The following is a 25,000-nucleotide window of genomic DNA, read 5'->3' on the forward strand; positions in this document are numbered from 1 at the left end:
TTGTCTCATTATGTTGACATCCACCTGCCAGTATAGGACGAATTGGGGATCAGTTTCTTTTTATAAGCTATTATTTTTTTTTAAAAGTAAGAGCTGGGGGTCAAAAATGTTTCATACAGCCAATTTTAAATTTTTACCAAAGAGCATAGAATTACTGGAAATCAAAAACTTATAAAACAATTTTTACAGATTGATAATTGATTAACTTGTATATCTTTTAAAATTAAAGGTAATTCTATCATACATTGACTCAAATGAATATTTACAAAATTTGCTTGGGCATAATGATGGTTACCCATAATGATAGGTTATTTGACTTTGGGAACTGCCGTCTGGCCACCTCTTGCCAGATTCATTTGCGCTCAGGTGCAAATTTAACTCCTGGACCAATTTTGATTGTTGATGGCTCAAAAGATTCGTCTCGATCTATGCTAATTTCCACAATACTGTAGTATAATAAATAAAATATATGATTTCTTGTTAAGTAATAGCCTTTATTTCTCCACAAATATTACGGATTACCCAAAAGTAATAATATTAATAATATTAATAATAATAATAATAATAATAATAATAATAATAATAATAATAATAATAATATAATAATAATAATAATAATAATAATAATAAAAATAATAATAACATTTCTATTGTGCCTTTTCCATTATAAATACTCATAGGGAATTCACATCCATACCATACCATTATGCACACATGCAGGCACACATATGCACACACTAACACACACACACACACATGCAGTCATTGAGCAAAAGCTGACTCCCAAATCTTTGTAATGAACAAAAAAATAAATATAACAACCTCGAAAAACAAGACCACGTAATGGATCCATAATTACTTTAGATAAATATGTAAACAAAATTGTAGGTCTATCAGGTATAACAAAGTCTCCCTACCTTCTCTCCGGTCAGCGAGGCAATGTCTAGAGAACCGTATACAAACTTGGCCACTAAAACTTGTGGTTTATCCTCCAGAACTATCACGTCATTGGCTCGGTGGTTTGGTTGGAGGTTCTGTTTTGTACATAAAATAAACAAAAACAAACACAAAAATAAATGATTGGCACAGAAAAGACAGGTCCGATAGCTCAGCTGATACAGCACACTCGCTTCACATGCAATGGAACCGAGATCGATCCCAGGTGAAGTCAAGATTGTTATGCAATACTCTCCCTCCCCCTGTCCACCCAGGAGTGACTGGGTAGCTGGGTCTGTTTGATCTGGAGGACAGTACTTTGCAAATAAACTAGCATCCTATTCAAAGGGTAGCGAGCAATTGCTATTGTCCATTCACGCTATATGGGACAGAAATACAGAGCTGCCAACCCCAACTGAAGAAAATTGTCATTTTGACTGAAAAAAGGTGTAATTTTGAAGGAAAAGATGTAATTGTGCAAAAAAAAAAAAAGGCATTATTTTTAAAACATATCACAGGCCTAAAAATTGCTTTTCCCAAAATTGTCTGAAATTTTATTTTAGACATATATATAATAGTATTACATGTCAAAAATCCTGTTAGATGTATCGATCTAATACGCTTTTAAAAAGTCATCCCCTTTGCACTATAATTCATTCTGGGTTTGCAGTGTAGACCTTGATGACGACAAAAAGGTGTAATGTAGAACGAGAAAGCATAAACACGTGAATTGATAGAAAAAGCATAATAATTTGTCGTATAGATGGCAGCTCTGGAAAGATCTAAAAATAACATGTCCCACTGTCTCAATTCAATAATATGTCATATGAATATATTCATCTTAACACCTTCTCAAAGCTCCTTAGTGTTTCATTTATTGTGTTTTGTTGATAAAGGGAAAACTCGAAACATCCCCATTTGTTGAATAAATTGAAGCTTATTTTATTTCCTATTGTTATTTATTTCTTCAAGCTTCAAACAGCAAAGTTTTCATTATCAAGGCCACTCAGTCATGCTCTTCACAACATTATAATATATAGCGTTTATGTTAAAAATAACCATGACTGGGTCATGCTCTATGTGCTTCACAGTTACAAGTATGACAATCTTAAATAACACACACACACACACACACACACACACATATATATTATATATCTATAATATATATCTATATATATATATATATATATATATATATATATATATATATATATATATATATATATATATAAACAAAAACACTTTCAGTTATTACTCAAAAGAATAAAACATAAATCTCAAATAAATGTAAAACATTGCCAGAGACTTAAAAATATGTTTTTGCAAAAAAGTAATGTTGAGTTTTGATTTAAAAGCATTTACACTCGATGCTCCATGAATAGCCTTGAGACCAAGTGTTGAAAACAATCTCCCACCATAAAATAAGTAATTTAATTTATTATACACATTATTATCAAGCAAACGTTTCAATTGTATCTGTCAGTCCTATCTGTATTACCCTGACTTTGATAGTTGTTCTCCTTCTCTGCCATTTCTCCAGAGGAGTTTTGATTTTGAAGTTGGCCATGCCTTCACTGGCCACGCCACGACTCGAGTCAAATGCTGAGTCGTGTTGTTTAAGCACCTATAGGTTAAAAAACAAAAAACAAAAACAAAACAATGTTACTCATGTTACTTTTACAAGAGATGACAAATTCAAAATTCATATCTTAACCAGAAAAACTAAATTAAGACAAAATCAAAATTAACATGTAAAATTTCATATTTGAACAAAAAATGCTAGTTCTATTGATCACTTTAAGAAAGTGATCGACAGAAAGTTAAAATCATTAAGACACAAGTTTGATTAATGATTATAATAATCAAAATCAAATAAGATTGATTAAGATTCTTTCAACATCAGGTCATGTATAAGGCAATGAAAGGCTATGTCATCCTAGTTAGACTGTATCAAGGAAATCTGATGTTTACAATGCCATCCTCTCTTCTCTCATTCGTCTTTGGGGTCTCATTCATCATGTTTTGTTGACAAAGGGAAAACCCCAAACGTCCACAGTATCTGTCTTCATAAATCAAATTGAAGTTTCTATTCCACTTTATTATTGTTATTTATTTCTCTAAACTTCAAGTAAGCCTTCAGTTTTCGGATTATATTTCATCTCCTTGTCTCTCTATTCCCCCCCCCCCCCCCCTCTCTCTATCTCCTTCCCTTGCACACACACACACACACACACACACACACACACACACACACATACACCTTGCTCTTTCTCAGTCTCTACACACCCCTCTTTTTAAAAAAAATCATAAATTGGCTTCATTATGTAAATGTAAAATTACTTTCTTTCTGTCTCTCGTCATTACATGAGTGTTTTGTCTATTGCCCGAGGAAGGCTAAAGGCCCTAAACACTGTTGGTTTTGTGTCATCCATTTTATCTAAATCACACGCACTCACTCACTCAATTTTTCTCTTCATTTTATTATTATTTTATGGCTCATTTAGACATCTGTAGCTTCCAAGTAAAATTCAGAAAAAGTGTGGAGCGGACACTTGTATCAATAAAGATGAGAAAAATAGGGTATGGAGAAGTGCCGGATAAAAACAGAGAATAAAATTTCATGGGGTCAGTGCCAAACTCAGGGTCCAATTGACATGACACCCTCCATCCGACCAAGAGAGAGAGGACAGCAAGCGGTCACATGACCGATTGAGCTATCCAGCCACAGTGTGCCTGATCCAGCTCTGTTTTCATCTGGCACATCTCCATTAGCTTCCAAGTAGCAATATTTGCATTACAACAAATAGAAGTATGATTGAATTAATATCAAACTGGACCTGTCGTAGAATGAAAGCAATGACGTCTGTGGATTCCCAAAAACTGGAATGGAAAAGATGTGGGAGGGCACTGACTGGGAATGAGTGGAGAGCCTCGGGGGAGTAGAGGACATAGTCAACTCTCTTGACACCCCACCACGACTGGGTTACTGGAGATAGAATGATGACAATTTACGTTAATCAATTAATAACTTTCTCAATCCATAAGGAAATTGGATTTATAAATTTGCATGACAAGAATAAATAAGTAATAAATCATCAGAGAAAAATCCTGACTTCACCTGGGATTGATCTTGGCCCCTTTTCAATTGAAGCAAGTGTTCTACCAACTGAGCTATCAGGACCCCCCTTATAAAATATCCCATTTTTTATCCAATATTGTTTGTTATATTGCATATAAAAATAAGAAAGATAATCCAATTTCAAAAGCAGGATCATTTTACATTTGTTGTCACCGGAAGTCCAGTGACTTGAGATTTGTTTAAATGGGGGAAAAAATCATATATAAATTTAGGTTTTGTTGTGGAGAATGGATAAAATATCTCCATATGCAGAAATCCATTTATCTCATTGACATAATTATTGTGATACAGAACCATAACCTAACATCATCGCATGTAGCACAAATGTTGCGTTTGCTAAATGAATATTCAGAACAAAAACAAAAAGCACAAAGACACCAATAATAAATAACATGAGCAAATTGTTCATATATCTTGTAGCCCATCATAGCCATTTGGCCCATGGAGCCAGATTTTATGAAACGGCCGGTGGCAATTGCTTGCTACCCTTTGGATAGGATACTAGTCTGGTTTCTGCCAGAACTAAGGGGGGGGGTTCAGGAACAAAAAATCTTGACTTCATCCGGGATCGATCTAGGTCTGGTTGTGTGTAAAGCGAGTGCTCTACCAACTGAGCTATTGGGACCCTCATTTATAGAACTATTCAGCCAAAATTAACTGTAACCCATCTAGTGCAGGTAACTATAGACGCTAAAATACTAGAATGAAATAAAGAAAAATAAAAAGAAAGAGAGAAAGAGGGGCAGGAAACTAAAAAGAGATGAATACTGACCATTGGTGATACTGGACACCATGTTCTCCCCAAGACCACTACATGTGCTAGTCATACTGGACAAACTGGCCTGACGCTGTAGGGGGGAGGGGCTTGAACCCCCACTGCCACTCTTACCCCCCCCACCACCACCGCCTCCCTCTCCCGGAATAAGAGAGCTGGCCTTACTGCACTCGGGGTTGGTGAAAAACTTGAGGAACTTTTGAATGGTTTCCACTGTAGACAAATTTAAACATGTTATAGAATTTTGTGATAAAATAAGAATAGTATGAATTAATAAAATCAGACTTTGGATCAGTATTAATTGATTTGTCTCAATTTGAGATATACTTCATTGATCCTGATCAGTATTAATTGATTTGTAACTTAATTTGCCACACCCCCCCCCCCCCCACCCACACACATTTAACACAAACAAAAACAAAGACAAATCGAAACCCACTGCATGTTTTTTTTAATAATCAGAAAGGACGAAAACAATATATAAATTAGTTTTAACGATCCAGTTCTTAAATGAAGTAAGAGATAGATTGTGAGATAATATAGGCCCAGATAAGCACCCGGATTAGTTGAATTTCTGTCTAACAAGTAAACATCAGGTCTGGATCAGAGGTGTTTTTGTTTTAGCTCAAAACTGGCACAAAAATAGATAGCCAGACCAGACCTAATGCCTAATGTGAAGTCAGACTACTCAGTAGCTCAATTGAAAGAGAATCACAACTAATCTATAAGCAAAATCAGGCTCCATCTCATTTGTCCAAACAATAAAAGGTCAATTGTCTTCACACCCCTCTGTTACAACTCCGAATGTTGACAGAGAGAAACTCGGAACAAGTCGTCAGCAGGTCATTGCAGACCCCCCCCCCCCCATGAGTTTTGGCTTCCCAAAGATCTCAAACTGAAATCTGCTTTCAAATTTCAAAGTGTGGCCAGGAGAATATACCTATAATCCTCACGAGGAGAGGGTAGAGATGGATCAGACACATTCTGAGACTGCTCCATTCATAAGATTGTTCTCCACTGAACACTAGAAGAAAAGAAAAAACAGCATGGGCAACCGAAGAGCACTTGGAGATGGACAGTTGAGTCTGAACTTAAGACCATTGGCCTCAGCTGGGGGAGAGCCCGATGAATGACCCAGAACAGTCAAAAGTGGAGGGCTTTTATTGCTGCCCTGCTAAACAGCTGGCATAAATAGCAGTGAGTGAGTAATAGCAGGTCAATTCATGCTATTTCATAAGACAAAATGCTCATTATACATACCAACATGCACTGGTTCTCCATCACCGAGAGGGAATTTTGAGTATCGACAGACATTCATAGGAGAAATGTGTTTGAATCCGTCATGGATGAGTGGCTCCAGTCTGAAGGCTGTAGGGTCACTGGAGTGGAACAGGTTGTAAACTTGATGGCAGTTTGGCCTTGGCGCTGGAGATCAAAGGTGAGTGGAAAATGATTTTGTAATATTAATCCCTTAGTTTGACTTTTTAGAACTATTGAAAAAGATGAATCTGGGAAAGCATAGGTGTCAAATAAAAATTTGAAAAGCCGCATAAGAATTAGTGCCTGACAAGGCAGAGAGAAAAATACAAGAAAAAGTCTTCCTATAAAATCAGGAAATCTGAGGTTCAGACTTGTGGGCCCCTAGATCGAGTCTCACTGTGGACAGTGCCAAGGTAAGTCCTTTACCCACATTCTCTCACCATAATCAGGTGTAAAATGATTACCTGACCAGTAAAGGCCTTGTCTCTTTTTTAAAAAAAATTTAATTGCACATTACAAGTGTCACATATGTCCTCTCTAACATGTTAAGTGTTGCTGTTGATTTGGGAACCTTTTATAAAGCATTTTGAGCACATTTTAGAGGATATTGGTCTTTATTAAAGCTCAACTTTAAAAAATCTTTTTTTTTTACATAGGGGAAAATAAGCATCTGCTGATATTCAAACCCAAAACCATAGATTTAAGGACAAATCGGACCACGAAAACTGAACTGACTATAAAAATGATAGAAAATTAAATACAAACTTTTGAGGGTTTTTTTAGATTTATTAAATTGTATTTATTCTCCACAATAAAGAAGAGAAATAAACCCCAAGTGTCATATCTATGGTATTAAATTCAGTTTCCAGCACTGAATTCATTCCGATATATTACAATTTTGAGATGGTGGGTCACATTTGTACTGATGACTGAATCCAAACTCTCTATTTCCACAGGTAAAACTTACGTGGTCCATCCTCTTTGTTTGCCATATGCCTGTAGGCCAAAACCATTCCTAACGGTGAACCACACATGAAGACATCGCTGACATCAAAATCAAATTTAGCAATGCCCCCTCCATAATGGCTCCCACTGCTGGTTCTCCGGTTGACCCCGTCCCTGAACCCCGAGGACTGGCTCTCAGTGGAGTTGTTTGTGGTCAGGTGGCCAGAGTTGTGTCTGGATGATAATCGTGACCCACCAGGGACTAGAATTATGATTGAAAAAGAGAGAGAGAATAAAAACAAAGGAAAATAAATTGCAGTGATAGGGCTTAAATACAGTTTGAGATTAAATCTCTCCTTACCCAATGGTACGATAGTTTATTCATTTCTTTTAATTTAATAAAATTTTACAGAAAAATTTACATTTTAAAGATTTTAATTTAATATTTTTCTGAGGCCATTTTAAAGTTGAAATGTTCTTCAGTTTTGAAAGCCGTATTATTCAAAACCACTTCAATACTCAACCAATTTTCAACGATATTACATGAAATAAACGACAATATGCAGAGAATTGTCAACACTCATACCATACTAATAACTTCATTTTCATAAATTGGGACATGTAGACCATTGCCCCAGAGCCCCTCACATATTTTCTTTAAAATTTTGTACTCATGTCAATCTGTAACAAAAAAGAGTTATCTAAGAATCTCCTACCTGTGACAGAATCATCAACTTTCTTGTAGGCTGACATATCCAAACCCTGTGGGGGATTTGTCTCACTTTTACTCCTTTCAGTTCGTTGTGGTAGGGCGATGAAGGAACCAGAGGGCGCTGCTGGCTTGGGATGAAGGCTGGGGTCACTCTGACTCAATTCTCTGCTGCTTTCGTCAATCGGTGCATTGGTTGAAGCATGTGTGGTTGTGGAGGTCCTCGGACAGGAAGTGGAGTAGGTAGACAGCTCAGAGGCAATGGCAGCACTTTCCATGCTTTCGTGACTCCCATAGCGAGAGCCTCCACGACAGAAAGGATTTAGAGTTGGGATGAGAGCATCGTAAGCTAGCAAGGAACCAGTTGCATCGGCTAAAAGACAAACCTGAATAATAAAAAGTGGAAATTGGACTTAGAGTTAATGAGATGTTTTAAAGATAAGATAAGATATACTTCATTGATCCTGAATGGAAATTATCATGTTACACATCATTCATCGTTATATTAGCACAGATTTAAAGGTTTAAAAGTGAACAATTTAGAGTGCTGCAAAAACTGGAACCTTTTGATAAGAAGACATTGCACTGTATGAAAGCTAAGATTAAAAAAAAAATCTCAGGATTTATAGTGATGTGGTCTCTCTTAGCAGTAACATAAATCAGTTAGTAAATAGATAAAAATATAAATAATTTCATCGAAACAGGACATGTTAGTTTATGATATATTTTGGGGTGGGGATTGTTAATACCAATAAAAGGAGCCTAACAGATGACTACATTTTTTTCCATCTGACCTTATCTAGCCGTTATGAATGTCTCATATATACTACAAAAAAAAAGAAAAGAAAATAACCAACCTGCCCATTAAATCCTTGGCCCTCTTCTGACTGCAGGAAATCGTGGTAGACCTGATTGGCCGAGGACACCATGATATTGACCAGGTCCTGGTACTCCGGCCCTGCCGTGGCACACAGGGTGATGGCACCCAGAGGGACAAAACTGTGACTCCACGACATGCTGATCTCATTACTACTGGAACCACTGCTGCCTCCACTACTGGATTGTCTGTCCACATTGAATGGCGACAGACTGGATACAGAAGAAGTCAAAAATAAAAGAGAAAAGACCAAAATAAACTGAAAAGTTTCAATGTCTTTATGCATAGTGATACAAAGCTGCTAGAGGCTGTGTGGACTGTGAAGGGAATGAACAATAATGTCTGTCTGGATTTTTCGTGATGTATTAATGTTTTTGTTGTATTTGTTATTGGCCGATGAAGAGTTTTGAGACTGACATGTTCTGTGTTTTGTATTTTGTTCTTTTAAAAGTTGTTTTATTCCTTTTTTTACATTCCTTTTTATAGTTTGTAAACTGAGAATGAATAAGAGCTAATATTTCTCAGTGACCAAACTTATGTCTCTTTATATCTACTCACCTAGAAAGCAGATTGAGTGAATCTCTACATAAATTAGGGCAAGAAACGAGGCGTAGCTGAATACGAGAGTGAACCATTTGATAATGACACAGGACCACAGAATCCAGAGTGGACCGGAGATTGGTCAGATCACGTCGCTTTGGCATCAGGTCATGTGATGTCTCCATTAAATTGCCTGCAAGAGTTATTTTAAGGCTGTTAAGATGATTCCAGATAAACTGGATATTTCAATTAATCTTAAATTATTGACTACTAGATCAGAATAGAATACCTAGAAAAACAATTCTACAATTTAAAAATATGCATAACATCCCTGTCTAAGGAATCAAAAATCAAAACTAGAAATCAAATAAAATAGGAGTCATACAGTTGAGGCATTTAAATTCTTTACATTCCTCCATCTAATGTGAAATTTTCTTATGGTTGGTAAGGAGAGGGTTAAGGAAAAATATACAAAAACAAACCCCAACTCACCGCCGTGTAAAACAAGAAAGAGTATCTGTGTGGGGCAAACAGGGGCTGTAGCAGGTGGGGATGTGTCAGAGATTAACCCGCTGTCCAGACTGTACATTTGACGGAATTGCTCCACCCTCTTGTTGAACTGGGGCTCTGAATGGGGATATAAGAACGCCATAGTGTTACAACTGATTCATAGAATTCACACATCTATCAAACATTTTGGAACACAAATTATTAAATTCATAGTTTTAATATATACAATAATCAATTCAAAAGGTAAAAACTGATGTACACAAACGGTTATAACAGCTTTAAAAAAAAAAAAATCAAAATACTCAAATGTTCTTTTTCAAAGTTGTTATATTCTCAATAGCTTTGTTGGTAGAACACTTGTTTCATATGAAAAGGGATCAAGTTCGATTCTGGGTGAAGTCAATATTTTTTTCTCTCATCCCCTCTATCCACCCAGCAATGATTGCCAAGGCCTCAAAGTGCTTTACATCGATTCCATAAAGCTTACATTGTGTAAGCAATATTCCTCATGCACTTACTTACATCTAATCCTGTATGTGACTTACACACACACACACAGAGACCACACAGACACACACACACACTCACAAGTGCACAAACAAGTGGCATTTTATGATGAACGAGAGACAATTCTATCAACTGACAATTATTCACAACATGTATTTATTTGTCACTAACAAAGACCTGATGTCCTATGATACACACCCTCAACAGAGTCACAGGCTGTGGCAAAGGCATTGCTGTCCATGGAATCTTCCAGACCGGGCAGGATATCCATGGATGAGGAACGGATTAAGGAAGTTGTCGTATCCAGATCTAGACTGGATTGTTGGAAATCTTCTGTGGATAGAAATTTATCACCTTTATGCTGTTGTCATATGGTAACAGGATGCAAGTGCCAATATAAACAAAAAATAACTATTTATATTATGGGAATCCCCATTTCATGATGCACAATACAATCTGGGTCATGTAGTAATGTATAATATAACACTATCAGTAATACAAAATTCTGAAAATAAAACATAAAACAAATCATTAAAATTTTTTCAAACACATTTCTGACCATCTCTCAAAACTAACCCCTTGGCATTTATGGTGATTTTTTTTTTCATACGCAAGCCATATAGAATTGATAAAAAAATAGAAATGGTGGATGAAAAAGACGACCAGAAGTAGAAATAAAGGATAATAATAAATACAATTTTATCTTATCATAAGACTGGCTGAATAATAATAATAATAATAATAATAATAATAATAATAATAATAATAATAATAATAATAATAATAATAATAATAATAATAATAATAATAATAATATATAACGCCTTACTCGGTATCTCAACAAGCTCAAAGCACTTTTGCACTTTTTGAACACAGGACTGTCCTTTAAAAGCCTTATACAGAAGTACTATTATCAATACTACTACTATTACTTCTATTACTGCTACTTTTATTTCTATTATCTCTTTTATTTTCCATTAATTTCTAGAAATTTTACGTCTCTCAATACCCTGACCTGCCCTTAACATTCCTATCACACCCTATGGACTCTCTACCCACACACCAATCCCACGCTACCGTTTCATTCATACTCCAACCACCCAGGAATAAAAAGTAAATAACAATTTGAATATAAAAGATTTTTAAAAAGAACAAAATACCAAACATGGAACATTTCGAGCTCAAAACCCATCTTCAGCCAACAACAACAAAAAAATACCCCAATAAAAACATAAATACATTGCTAAATTCCAGATCAACAACAGACAAAATTGATCTGGAATTTAGAAATGTATTTTATTGTTTTTTGTTGTTTGGCTGAAGAAAGGTTTTGAGCCTGGAACGTTCCGTGTTTGGTATTTTGTTCTTTTTTTTGAAGCTGTTTTATACATTTTTGTTTATTACTTATTACAGTCCGCAGCTTCTAGAGGCTTAGTATCACCCAGGAATACAGATGCTACAATTCTCATTACATTTTGTTTTATTTGTTTTCTACAGTCCTTTCTTTACTGTTTTGCAGACGAAGGGTTTGTACTTGAAAACACCCATTGTTTGTACTGTTTCCATTCAAAGTCTCTCCGTTTTCACTTCTTCGTTAGTATTTTCACAACTACACGACTACAGTTGATGTTGAAATCTGCTCACAAGTAGCTTAAAATGGTGTACATTTGATGACTGAAGAGGGGTTTGAGCCCAAAATATTTTATCATTTTCAAAAAGCTTTTATCCATGTAATACGTGATGACTATGTGGTCTTGTGGTATGCATTCGCCTTTGGATCAGAAGGTCCTGGGTTCAAGCTCCACTCTGGCAAAGTATAGCTGAGTCCTTGGGAAAGGTTCTTTATTCAAATTCTCTCACCATACTCAGGTGTAAAATGAGTACTGGGTGTTAACAGCGTTGTCTCTGTTTGAAAATGTTGAATTATCTCCTAACAGGTGTTATGTCTTGTTCTACATGTTAAGTGTTGCTGTTGCTAGGGACCCCATTAAAAGCGCTTTGACAATTAATGGATACGGATATTGTGCTATATAATTGCTCAACTTAAAAAAAACTACATACCTTGAGCATCAAAGAACTCCTCATCAGAGCTCGGTTCTTGCAGCTTTTCCAAGCTGGACCAATCTGAAGGACTACAAGGTTGGGTGCTGCTACTTGCTGTGGATGATGGAAATGGAGGGAAATAAAACAATAGAATAACAAGGTACAGAAATATTATCTGATTTGAGCAGACAAGCATTTTGAGACGAGTATTTTCCCCTTTAAAGTAATCCTTCAGAGCCATTGGGCCCATGGAGCCAGAGTTAATCCCGGTTTCTATAGCGCAAAACAGACAATATCAATTGCTTGCTAGCCTTTGGATAGGACATTGGTCTATTGCAAAGTACTTTCCACCAAATCTAACAGACTCAACTACCCAATTCACTGCTGGGTAGACAGGGGGGTCAGAAAAAAATCTTGACTGCACCCGGGATCATCTTGGTCCCTTTCCGTGTGAAGTGAGTGCTCTACCAACTGATCTATCGGGACCCACCTTTTCCCCTTTAACTCCTAAATATTATGACAAAAATCATGATTTTCTCTGACAGATGAAAAAAGAGACACAGCAGGTATTGAAAGTTACTTTCTCATTTCATTATCATTGAACAGAAGGGTTTACTTTTTGTAAACATTTATTATTTGTTCCTTATCATAAGTTAATGCCTTAAAATTGACCTGATATTTAAAAATAAAAAGCAACAAAATACCATAATCTTACTGTTCAAACATGAACAAGGAAATGGACAAGTGACATTAAACTTTGACCAATGAAATCAAATCGTTCACAACTCCTGGCAAGTGATGATGTTACCTGGCAGGTTGGAACTGGAGACTCTTTTAGAGCCCTGGGAATGTCTTCTACTAGTCTGACCTTGACCTTGGCCATTCACCACGGTGGCCGTACTTTCCTGAGATACACTACGGGTGAAATCGGAGGAGAAGTTCAAATCTCCACCAGCTGTGATTGTGTCGTGAGACGAAGACGAGGCCACGGATGAGCCGCCATCTCCTGGACAAGTGTAATCTGAAAAATGGACGGATGAAATTTTGGCAGATTTCTGTAGTTGATGATGGCGTGGAGAATGCGATGGATGTTGTTGTTGCTGCTGCTGCTGCTGATTCTGCTGTTGCTGCTGATGTAATGGCAATGTACTGGAGCTGGATACAGATGATGATGAAGATTCAGAACTGGCGCGATCTGCCGGGGTTGTGACATTGTCTGACTGGATAGAGTCCGATTGAGCTGCATCGCCACCTTCCTGTTCAGCTGCCATTTTGGCGGCCAGTGCCAATTGTGTTTCCCGTTCCAGTCGTCGGATGTCATCGAGACTGAGACCATAATATTCGTCTTGCCAACACCACGCCTGTCGATGAGCACGAAGCATGGTTTTTCTTAAGGCTGCAATTGAAAAAAAAAGGGATGTGGGATTTAAAAATCACATAAGTAAATAAATTTTTTAAACAGAGGAGAAAAAAAAATCAAATTAAAAAAAAGAGAATAGATAAATAGATGATTTTTTTTTTTAAAACACACAACAAACAAACAAAATGACGGCAAATTTTGAATTTCTCTCATCCTGAGATTAAAAAAAAAAAAAAAAAAAAAAAAAAGAAGGTAAATCACAGTTTTAGAGGACATAGATATCAAAGAGGAAAGCTTCCAACCTGACATTTTACACATTGCCCTAGGAATGTCTTCTACTAGTGTGACCTTGACATTGCTCATAAAGCATGACCTAATCATAGTTATGTTCTATATAAATGCTATGTATCGTTATTGAGATGTAAAATTATAATGCTTTGTGGGAATAATGAGAATCATCTAAGACATTACTGGAGGCTGTCATAAAATGTCTCAATATGCATAGATCTATCAATGTCCTTGAATTTGTCTATGAAAAGGTGTGAATGAAACTGTGCCAGACAAAAAAGTGAGTCCTTCAGAGCCATGAAACCCATGGAGCTGGAGTTATTCCCAGTTTCTAGAGGATCATTTTAATCAACCGCTATTTGAAGGTATACTTTTTATGGCCAAAATTGTACAAATTTTTGTAGAGTACAGCCGTGTATGACTCACCAACATCATGAATGAAGCGTTCTATCTTGTTCTGCATTCCCCAGTACTTGAACTCCACCTTACAGAGTTTGTACGCCGTCATCATCTCCCCTTTGCCATCCCGCTGGGCATGCCGGTACTCCAGTCTCCAGTCTTCTCCCAGCGGGCCTCTGCCAGTCTTTTGGGATTTGTAGATCTTGGTGTCTTCCTCTTTCCTGTAGTCCCCGCTGGAAATTGGGTCTTTGACAATGTCAATGTAATCTATAATAATAATTTTGAGTAAAAAAACAAACTTGTAATCGCTTCATGTTTGCAAAAGTAAACATCATGAGAAATAAAAGGGAATTTAATAAACAAACATTTAAGCTATGCACTCTTCTAAGCATGGAAGAAGACAAACAATTAAAAAAAAAAAATTAGAGCATTGATATAGCGCAATATCCACTATCGTGCTCAAAGTGCTTTACAATGAGTCCCTAGCCAACAGCAACCCTTAACATGTAAGATAAGACATGACGCCTGTTGTTAGGTGATGTTATAATTAATCTTTTCTGACAAAGACAACGCTGTTTACAGCCTGGTATTCATTATACACTTGGGTATTACTGAGAATGTGAGCAAAGAGCCTTTTCCAAGGACTCAACTATGCACTGCTCGGGCGAGTCTCAAAACCTGGACCTTCCGATCTGAAGGCAAGAGTCATACCACTAGACCACATAGCTGTACAAAAAAAACAAATATAGCAACCTGCTAGGGAGAAGCTCCGATATTATGTTGAATATTAATTCAGAAAAGTCTGCAGCCTGGCACTCATATCAATGATGATCAGAAATACTAGGAAAAGAGAAATTCAATAGAAAACAGAGAGAGAAATAACATATAGTTTCTATAAGGCAAATAAAAAGATTTCATAATTAAACATTAAATAAAATAAATATGAACATTTATACATCACATATCCAACGATTAACCATGATCAATGCACTTCACAATGTTTCATTTATTCCCCCCAGCAGGCCACATGGAACTATATTTCCATTTCATACAGTACCAGTCGCCTGTTAGGTGGTATCCTTTTTGTATTAACTCTCAGACGATATAAGTCATTGCCAGTAGACAGGTACTCATTCACACCTGAGTCAAGTGATCATTTTAACTGTAAATTCAATTTTAGGCATCTCTTTCATTCCGACAAAATACTGGATTGAGGTGTTGGGATATACATAATGTAACGTACCCACAGTTCTCTGGGACTTTTCACTCTTGGTGAGATTGAAGATTCCATCGTCCTCTCCTCCGTCGTTGAGGTATTTCGTCTCCACCTCCAGTAAAAACTTCTCAATGAAGGGACACTTGTACCGTGTCTTGGTGTATGGGTACGCGTTCCATGCCTCTTCCTCAACTCGCAAGGCAGATTTAGGGAGGATGGCTCGAAACCAACCTAAATGTATAGAAAATAGTAGGTGTCAATATATATGATACCCAGGGTGACTCCCCCTCCCCCACCCACCCAAAAAAAAACAACAAAAAAACCCACAAAAAACAGAGCTTACACAATTTTTAAAATAACATGTAATTTGATTTCATTTTCCTTCATATTTCAGGTTATAAAAGTAGTCCATGCATGAAAGATTAGAGCAACAGCCATCCCGAAAATGTCCTGGTCAACCAATGAAAAGAGATTTTGCCTCGAGGCTTGTTTTGCCAAAAAAGCAGCATACACGGTGGTACAAGCAGGCTTTGGAAGACATTTTCGTTGTCATCGAGCTCCATCAAATAGCAGAATTTATGAATGGGTTTAACAGGTTTAGAGAGCAGGTACGAGTGTAAGATCAAAATCTAGAGAGGTGTTATGAAACAATGCCAGACACAGCAGAAAGAAAAATAAAGGAAAAAATGACCCCCCCCCGACCCCCCCCCCCCAAAAAAAAAAACAAAAAAAAACCAGTCTACCTTGAGTGGGGGTCAAACCTCAATCTTTTTGATTACTGGCAAGCAGGTTTCTTTCTACTCAACACTTAGTGAGTATTTGACATCCCTTGTCGATAGCAGTGATATGTTGGATAAGTTTATTCATAGTATATTCATTTGTTTAGTATGGGTAGTAGTATATAATTTATAGTATAGTAATATATAGTAGAAGTATAGTAGTAGTATGTAGTAGTGTAGTAGAAGTATAGTGTGTAGTAGTAGTAGTATAGTAGTGGTAGTAGTAGTAATAGTAGTAGTAGTAGTAGTATATAGTAGTAGTAGTAGTAGTAGTAGTAGTAGTAGTATAGTAGTAGTAGTAAGTTAGTAGTAGTAGTAGTATAGTAGTAGTAGTATAGTAGTAGTTAGTAGTAGTAGTAGTATAGTAGTAGTAGTAGTAGTAGTAGTAGGTAAGTAGTAGGTAGTAGTGTATAGTGTAGTAATAGTAATAGTAATAGTAGTAGTAGATAGTAGTAGTATAGTAGTAGTAGTAGTAGTAGTAGTAGTAGTAGTAGTAGTAGTAAGTAGTAAGTAGTAGTAGTAAGTAGTAGTAGTAGTAGTAGTAGTAGTAGTAGTAGTAGTAGTAGTAGTAGTAGTAGTAGTAGTAGTAGTAGTAGTAGTAGTAGTAGTAGTAGTACATTAGACCCATGGGGTCGGAGTTATCCCAGTTTCTTAGCGTGAAATAGACAATAGCAATTCCTTGCTACCCTTTGGATAGGACACTAGTCTACTGTAAAGTACTTTTAACAACCCAATCACTGCTGTCTTGACAGGGGGGGGGGGGTCAGGAGAAATCGACTGTATCAGGGATCGATCTCCGTCCCTTTTCATGTGGAGCGAGTGCAATCTTGGTTTATTTACAATCTGGTCGTCCACTCACCAGGCAAGTAACTGTCCACATGCTATATCTTGTCTGTGTATCCTTAACCAGTTAACTGTCGTACTCTGGAAAAATACATAATATTTGAAAATTTGCCCAGAAAACTCGCCCTTCAAATGTCGACTGAATTAAATGACCCTCATCTTGGAAAAAAAACTCTCAAACCTGGGACCTTGCGAGGTCCATGTAAAAGTCCTAGGTTGGGGGGAGGGGGCGGGGGCGGGGGGTGGTATTATTTTGGCCAAGATGGGATCATTTAAATCGATCAATATTTGAAGGACGAGTTTTCTGGCCAAATTTTTCAATACTTGTTTTTCCAGAGTACGGCAGTTAACTGGTTAATCTCCAGCATTTTAGAAAATGGAATGCCAAAATAAGGCAATCATGGCTTATTTACAACCTGGTCGTCCACCTACCTGGCAAGTGACTGCCCACATGATAGATCTTGTACGTGTATTGTCCATCTCCGCCAGGTCCATTTATATAGGGCTTGTTCTCTAGGATTTCTACACCACTGTCTGTGCCGTGACTTTCTTCTCGACTCTTTTTCTATTGGAAAAAAAAAGCAACAAAACAAACATATCTTTATGGAAAAAAAATAAACAAAACGTTATTCAACTATAAGGAAAATGGGTTGCTCTCTCTCTCTCCCTCTCTATCTATCTATCTATCTATCTATCTATCTATCTATCTATCTATCTATCTTTCTCTAACGCACATACCACCTATACATAGTTTACCTATCTGAAAAAAAAAAACACCTTTATCCAGCTATCTATCTATCTATCAGTTTATCTAAATAATCTACCTTTCTATCCTACCATAATATATCTATCTAATCTCAGTCTAATTATCTATCCAGTCGCATAAATATGAGAGTAGGGGAAGCCGTGTTACTAACAGTAACAGTGGGTGCTCTCTCTCTCTCTCTCTCTCTCTCTCTCTCTCTCTCTCTCTTTCTCTCTCTCTCTCTTTCTTTCTTTCTCCCTGTCCCTAACTCTCTCCCCTCTTTCTCCCTTCCACCCTCTCTCTCCATCTTCTCCTTCTCCCCCCCCCCCCCTCTCTCTCCATCTTCTAACCCCCCCCCCCCCCCCCCCACCTTCTCTCACTCTCCATCGTTCCTCTCTCATCCTCATCATCCCAGCTGTAATTACCCAATCAACCAATTCTGTTATTCTCTGTTCACCCCTTCACCTGTTCCTCGTCTGACAGAATTACAATTACAATGTTCTAAAAAACTCGCGTTTCAATTTCATCACGGAGCAATTTCTATTCAATTTCCCAAGCCGTTCGATCAATGCACCCTACCTCCCCCCCCCCCCCCCCGCCCATTTTCTTTCCACCAGCCCACAGCCCTATATAGGCTTCGTTCCTCCCTCAACAGCCCCCCCCCCCTCTCTCTCTCTCTCTCCCCCCCCCCCCCCCCTTATCGTCCCATGACCAAGGCCAATTTCCAGTTAACTCGTGTTTCGTTTCGTTCCCATTTTTAGCATCGCAACTTTTCTTTTCTCGGATTTGATGTCATTTATTAAATTATTGAATCGGTAATAATGGAGTGATAATAATAAAAAGATGGAATTTCTCTGTTTGACACGAGTGCATTATAGCATCATCATCATCAACAACAACAACAACAACAACAACAACAACAACAACAACAACAACAGCGACGACGACAACAACCTATAATATCAGGATATATCGGAATCTTCTTTTCTGTGCGACTCTTGTGGCATGACACTCGCTTTCGGATCAGAAGGTCCTGGGTTCCAGCCTCGCTCGGCGCATAGTTGAGTCCTCGGAAAAGACTCTTTACCCACATTCTCTCACCGTACTCAGGTGTAAAATGAGTACCTGGCCGTTTACAGCGTTGTCTCTGTCAAACAAAAATGTTTAATCGCCAAACAGGCGTCGTGTCTAGTTCTACATGTTACGTGTTGCTGTTGGTCAGGGATCCTTTGTAAACAACGCTATTAACTACCAGGTCCTCATTTTACACCTGAGTACGGTGAGAGTAAAGGGCCTTTTCCAAGGACTCAACTATCTGCCGATCAAGGCTCGAACCCAGCACATTCTGATCCAAAAGCGAGTGTCATACCACAAGACCACATAGACGCACAAGTTAATGAAATATACAAAATTCTCTCTCTCTCTTTCTCCCAGACCCTCTCTCTCTCTCTCTCTCTCTCTCTCTCTCTCTCTCTCTCTCTCTCATATAACCACATATAAACACCCACTCCCTTGCTTTAATTTAATAGCTTTTCTAGTCTTGTCACAAAAATCAAGCGATGTCAAGCGTTGTAGGTGGCCGGAATAGGCGACAACGATTGTGAAAAATAATAATAATAATAATAATAATAATAATAGTAATAATAATAATAATAATAATAATAATAATAATAATAATAATAATAATAATAATAATAATAATAATAAGCCTTAAATGTAGGCCGATACATGACGCCTCTTAGGCAATATTCCAATTTTTTTTCTGATAGAGAGAGAGAGAGAGAGAGAGAGAGAGAGAGAGAGAGAGAGAGAGAGAGAGAGAGAGAGCGAAAATAAGTAGAGTGAAATACTGTTCAATGTTACAGTTATCATTTAACGTTATAACAAGTGTAACTAAATGACAAATTGCCATATTTATGGACAATAAAGACCTATTAATAATAATAACAATAATAATAATAATAATAATAATAATAATAATAATAATAATAATAATAATAATCCCGATTTATGTGATGTTAACGGACTGTAAAAACTAATTGCTACCCTTAGGATAGGACGTGAATCTATTCAATCCTCGCACGGTTGACAATGGGACCAGAAATTTAAAAACAAACAAACCAATCTCTCGTCTATTTTTTACCCGGTCCGGATCTACTCCTAAATGTAATGAGTTCGATTTGACAAGAAATAGGTCCATATCTTGTAAAAGGTCGGTATAGGATGAGTCGACTGTAGACTTGAAATATCATTTCACAATACCAAATGGTTTATCGATTACAAATTGATCCCCCCCCCCCCCCACACACATACATTCCCATCAATCCACCTCTCTCATCCTCTCTTTCTTCCCTTTATCTCTCCCCCCCCCCTCCTCCTCTCTTTCTCTCTCTCTCTCATTGTCTGCCTATCTCTCTATATATCTCTATCTCTCTCTCTCTCTCTCTGACTGTCTGTCTGTCTGTCTGTCTGTTTCTCTCTCTCTCTCTCTCTCTCTCAATTTTCCATTTGTCTCTGATTCTCTCTCTATCTATTTATCTATCTATCTCTCCTCCTCCTCCTCCTCCTCCTCACCCCCTCCCTCACTCTTTCTCCTTCTCTCTCTCTCTCCTTCTCTCCCCTCACCCAACCCCCCCCCCCTCTCTCTCTCTCTCTCTCTCTCTCTCTCTCTCTCTCTCTCTCTCTCTCTCTCTCCGGAAACCTCAGTTATTTCCAACCAATACCTAGTTTAGCTAATGACCATTTTAAGTAAGTCTATAGACAAACCCTCCAGCGACGCCCTTCTGTCTCACTTACCATCATTGAATTTGAATAATGGAGGGAACACGGGGAGGGAGGGGGGGGGGGGTAATTATTAATATCCAAATCTATTTATCATTGAAATTCAAAATCCATAACAGGAGACAGGCGTGTTTTTGTAGCATAATAAAATAGTTGTTGCTGGCAGAAACGATATTCATAACTTTCAATTTTCACACAGAAATCTTGGATCGAAAAAAAAATAAAATAGAAAAATCAAAAAGAAAAAAAATATATTAAAAAAAGACCAAAAACCCCCTCAAATAAACAAAACAAAATATAGCGCAAAATCCACTAAATGGGCTCAACGCGTTTTACAAGGGGTCCCTAGCCAAAACCAACACCTTAAATGTAGGCCGATACACGACGCCTCTTAGGCAATATTCCAATTTTTTTCTGACAGAGACAACGCTGTTAACGACCTGGTACTCCTTTTACATTTGAGTACGGTGAGAGAATGTAAGTAAAGAGTTTTTCCAAGAACTCAAGTATGTATACTCGAACCCTGGACTTCCAGTCCAAAGGAGAGTGTTACACCTCAAGACCACATAGCCGCACATTTACATTTATTTTGCTTCTTAATCATCCCACCATGACGAAACCAGGCAAACATCACTGCATGGGCTATCAAACATCAGAGGAGAAAAAAATAGCACAAGACAGAGACAGCTGGATCTTCACCACAAGAATGAACGGCCGAAGCAATGCGTTTAGCCAAAAAAACTCATAACACCCGCCAGCCAGAAATAACCTACCAACACACAAAACTATGTGTAGCCCTGAACGTTTATAGTCTTGATTGAAAAAATTTGGTGAGGACTACTCATAAAAAGGTCTGGTTAAAAACAATGACAAAGAGATGAGTGACGTCGATTTCGTTCCGTCTATACCAATGTCTTATCGATTGGTTGATTTACCGACCCCTCATCCCAACATCACCCGCACCATTCACCCCCCCCCCCCCACACACACACTTCCCTCCACGCCCTCGACCATCCCCCCCCCCCCCCACCCACCCTCTCTTTCAATTTTTTTTCGTACCATGATGTCTAGTTTTCTTCCCAACTCAACCACACACACATACACATAATATGCAAATACATACTCACACACACACACACACACACACACACACACACAAACACACATATCGTCATTACCTTAACAACCAGTCTTTGATTTATTTGTCTTTTCATTCCCACTCCCTCCCCACCCCCTCCAGTTACAACCAATTTTATTTTCAATATCGAATTTGAAATATTATTATCTAGCTACCTCGACACACGAATCTTTATTTCTAAAACTTGAACTTGTATATAGGGCAATATTCACTGAACGTGCTCAACGCGCTTTATTAGGGGTCCCTAACCAACTGCAACATTTAACAACATTTTTCGGATAGACACAACGCTGTTAACGCCCAGGTACTCTTTTTACACCTGAGTACGATGAGAGAATATGAATAAAGAGCCTTTTCTAATGACTCAGCTATTCTCCGCTCAAAGCGGGTCTCGAACCCAGGACCTTCCAATCCGAAGGCGAGACCACATAGTCGCACAGAAAAGAAGATCCCGATAGCTCAGTTGGTAGAGCATTCGCCTTAAACGAAAAGAAGGACCAAACACCGATCCCAAGTGAGTAGTCCTTCAGAGCCATTGGGCGCATAGAGCCGGAGTTTATCCCGGTTTCTATAGCGTGAAACGGACAATAGCAATTGCTTGCTAGCCTTTGGATAGGACGCTAGTCCATCGCAAAGTACTTTCCGCCAAATCTAACAGACTCAGCTACCCGTTCACTGCTAGGTGGCCAGAAGGGTCAGAAAAATCTATACTGCACCCGGGATCGATCTTGGTCCATTCGAGTGTGAAGCGAGTGCTGTTCCAACTGAGCTAATGTGACCCCCGATCTCAGATGAAGACGAGAACATTTCTTCTGACCTCCCTGTCCATCTAGCTAGATCTGGAGGAAAGTACTTGCGATGGACGATGATCTTATACAAAGGGTAGCAAGCTATTGCTATTTTCCGTTTAACGCTATAGAAACCAGAGATAAACTCGGCCCCACTGGCCCCAGGACTCTGAAGGACTTCACACCACTCGATAAACCAGTCTTTAGTGACTTAAGGCCTTTCGCTTCCTAATCATCCGATCGGGACGCCTCGGCTGCCTCTCTAATCATCTGTGTCATTTCCTTCCACAGTTCACGGTCTTTTGTTGTGGATGCTAAGTTCATAAGGTATTCCTTTGATTTTAATTCTTTGTTATTTTGAAGGCATTTTAGGTCTCGATTGTGGACAGTATAAATTGACGTGAGTGGTCTACCTTGATATTTCTTGTGTCCAGATGGGGTGAAAAACGTATTCATGGCTTTATTAGTTGGTATATTTTCATCTCTTCTGAGTATATGCCCAAGAAGCCGCCATCTTGCCTCCAGGATTTGAATGGATAAGGGTCTTTCATTACATTTTTCAAACAGTATTTTATTGCTTATTTTTGTGGGGTATCGTATATTCAGGACTCTTCTCAGGTGTTTTCTATGGAATCTGTCTAATCTTTGCTCTTTAGCTCCAGTCAGTGCCCATGTTCCGCAGTTGTATATAAGCACGGATTTTACAAGGGTTGTGTATAATTTGATTTTAGTATTATATATTACAATTTTTTTTAGAAAGTATTCTTTCAGAGCCATTAGGCCATGGAGCCAGAGTTAACCCCCGATTTCTTTAGCGTGAAACAGAAAACTGCAATTGTTTGCTGCCCTTTGGATAGGACGCTAGTCTATCGCAAAATACTTTCCGCCAGAACAAATTAACCCAGCTACCTTATCACTAACGGTTGGGCAGGGGTTAGAAAAAACATCTCGACTTCACCCGGGATCGATCTTGGTCCCAATTGCGTGTGAATCGAGCGCTCTACCAGCTGAGCTATCGGGACCCCCCGATAATATATTCAACAATCTTAAAATGTGACACTATCCGCCATCTTGTAACAACCGACATAATACCGTTTGGAGGCGTTGGGTCACATATTTGTAACACAATTGTCTCTAGTGTCTTCCATTCCAACGGAAGACCTGAATAACCCAGGCGGCGTCTGCCGCAGTGCAATGCAGCGTCCAAAAGTGAGCCAAGGCGAGGTTGACTTGCTCAAGGCCACACAGCGCGACGGGTAGTCGAACTCGGTACCTTTTGGGTACGAAGCAAAGACCACACTGCTGAAACCACGCTGTTCCAATGGCTGTGAATTAAATTTCCAGCAACTTGTTCATAACAAGACATATCTAATACCGCTTTGCGCCAAATGGGTAATAAAAAAAGACACCGCCCCCCCCCCCCCCCCCAACCAAACAAAAAATAACAGAACCAAAACAAAACAAAACAAATATGATATTGAAATTCAAATTATTTAAAAATCGCAGACATTTCATTTAATTTCGTTTCGTTTTCTTTTCTTTATTATTTCTTTTCATGTTTTACAAAAATAACAAAAGAATCCTCCGATTATTGAAAAAGTCTGGTTTATTGGATTCAAGCAACGTGTAGGCCTACATATATATTACATCTATAGAATATACCCCATGGTGAAACATGATGGCACGTCCCCCTGCCCACGTATACTTATTTGCAGGCCTGATATATATATATATATATATATATATATATATATATATATATATATATATATATATATATATATATATGTTGCGGTTGATTGTTATAACACATGTAGACATGATATGAGGGGTTTCTACATTCAGAAGAAGAAGAAGAAGAAGAAGAAGAAGAAGAAGAAGAAGAAGAAGAAGAAGAAGAAGAAGAAGAAGAAGAAGAAGAAGAAGAAGAAGAAGAAGAAGAAGAAGAAGAAGAAGAAGAAGAAAAAGAAGAAGAAGAAGATGATGATGATGATGATGATGATGATGATGATGATGTTGATGATGATGTTGATGATGATGATGATGGTGATGGTGATGATGATGATGATGATGAATACATATAAATATATGTTTTCCATTATCTTAGTACTAGTCGATTAAAATATATACTTAGTGGGTATCGGACTTCAGCATAAAATACTGAGCCCCAGTATTTTAATCCCCCCTCCCCTTCCCCTTGATAAATAAATACAGTCCAAGCCGGTTTATTGGGACAGCTCGGTTCCCGGCAAATCGCCCCAATTAAGCGCGGACATGAAAATGGGCAGTTTTTCAGATTTATCATAGTCCACGTAGTAATCAGGAGACTTGTTTGACGTCTAATTTGGGTTACTTCAACGGCGACTTGACTGCTAATTTGATCTTACGATGAGAGACAAAATCTAACTGCACAAATCAA

General features: G+C 38.0%; 1 protein-coding gene across 1 annotated transcript in view; it reads right to left on the reverse strand.

The window, feature by feature from the left end:
* LOC144967588 (protein retinal degeneration B-like) overlaps positions 1 to 25,000 on the reverse strand; it is an 87,854-nt gene that overhangs the window by 5,931 nt on the left and 56,923 nt on the right. Inside the window, exons 4-20 of the mRNA XM_078905048.1 lie at positions 17,562 to 17,694; positions 15,535 to 15,738; positions 14,319 to 14,558; positions 13,053 to 13,640; positions 12,263 to 12,358; positions 10,400 to 10,534; positions 9,677 to 9,811; positions 9,203 to 9,377; positions 8,625 to 8,856; positions 7,775 to 8,153; positions 7,081 to 7,320; positions 6,114 to 6,278; positions 4,851 to 5,066; positions 3,777 to 3,925; positions 2,438 to 2,563; positions 918 to 1,034; positions 1 to 24 (exon numbers count right to left, since the gene is read on the reverse strand). The exon at positions 1 to 24 is cut by the window's left edge and continues 125 nt beyond it. Coding sequence (XP_078761174.1) covers positions 1 to 24; positions 918 to 1,034; positions 2,438 to 2,563; positions 3,777 to 3,925; positions 4,851 to 5,066; positions 6,114 to 6,278; positions 7,081 to 7,320; positions 7,775 to 8,153; positions 8,625 to 8,856; positions 9,203 to 9,377; positions 9,677 to 9,811; positions 10,400 to 10,534; positions 12,263 to 12,358; positions 13,053 to 13,640; positions 14,319 to 14,558; positions 15,535 to 15,738; positions 17,562 to 17,694 — 3,354 coding nt within the window. The remainder of the gene's footprint in view (positions 25 to 917; positions 1,035 to 2,437; positions 2,564 to 3,776; positions 3,926 to 4,850; positions 5,067 to 6,113; positions 6,279 to 7,080; positions 7,321 to 7,774; positions 8,154 to 8,624; positions 8,857 to 9,202; positions 9,378 to 9,676; positions 9,812 to 10,399; positions 10,535 to 12,262; positions 12,359 to 13,052; positions 13,641 to 14,318; positions 14,559 to 15,534; positions 15,739 to 17,561; positions 17,695 to 25,000) is intronic.

The sequence above is a fragment of the Berghia stephanieae genome, chromosome 3 (genome assembly GCF_034508935.2).
Source record: "Berghia stephanieae isolate SIO BIC M18660-M18661 chromosome 3, UCSD_Bste_1.3, whole genome shotgun sequence".
Taxonomy (NCBI): Eukaryota; Metazoa; Mollusca; class Gastropoda; order Nudibranchia; family Aeolidiidae; genus Berghia; species Berghia stephanieae.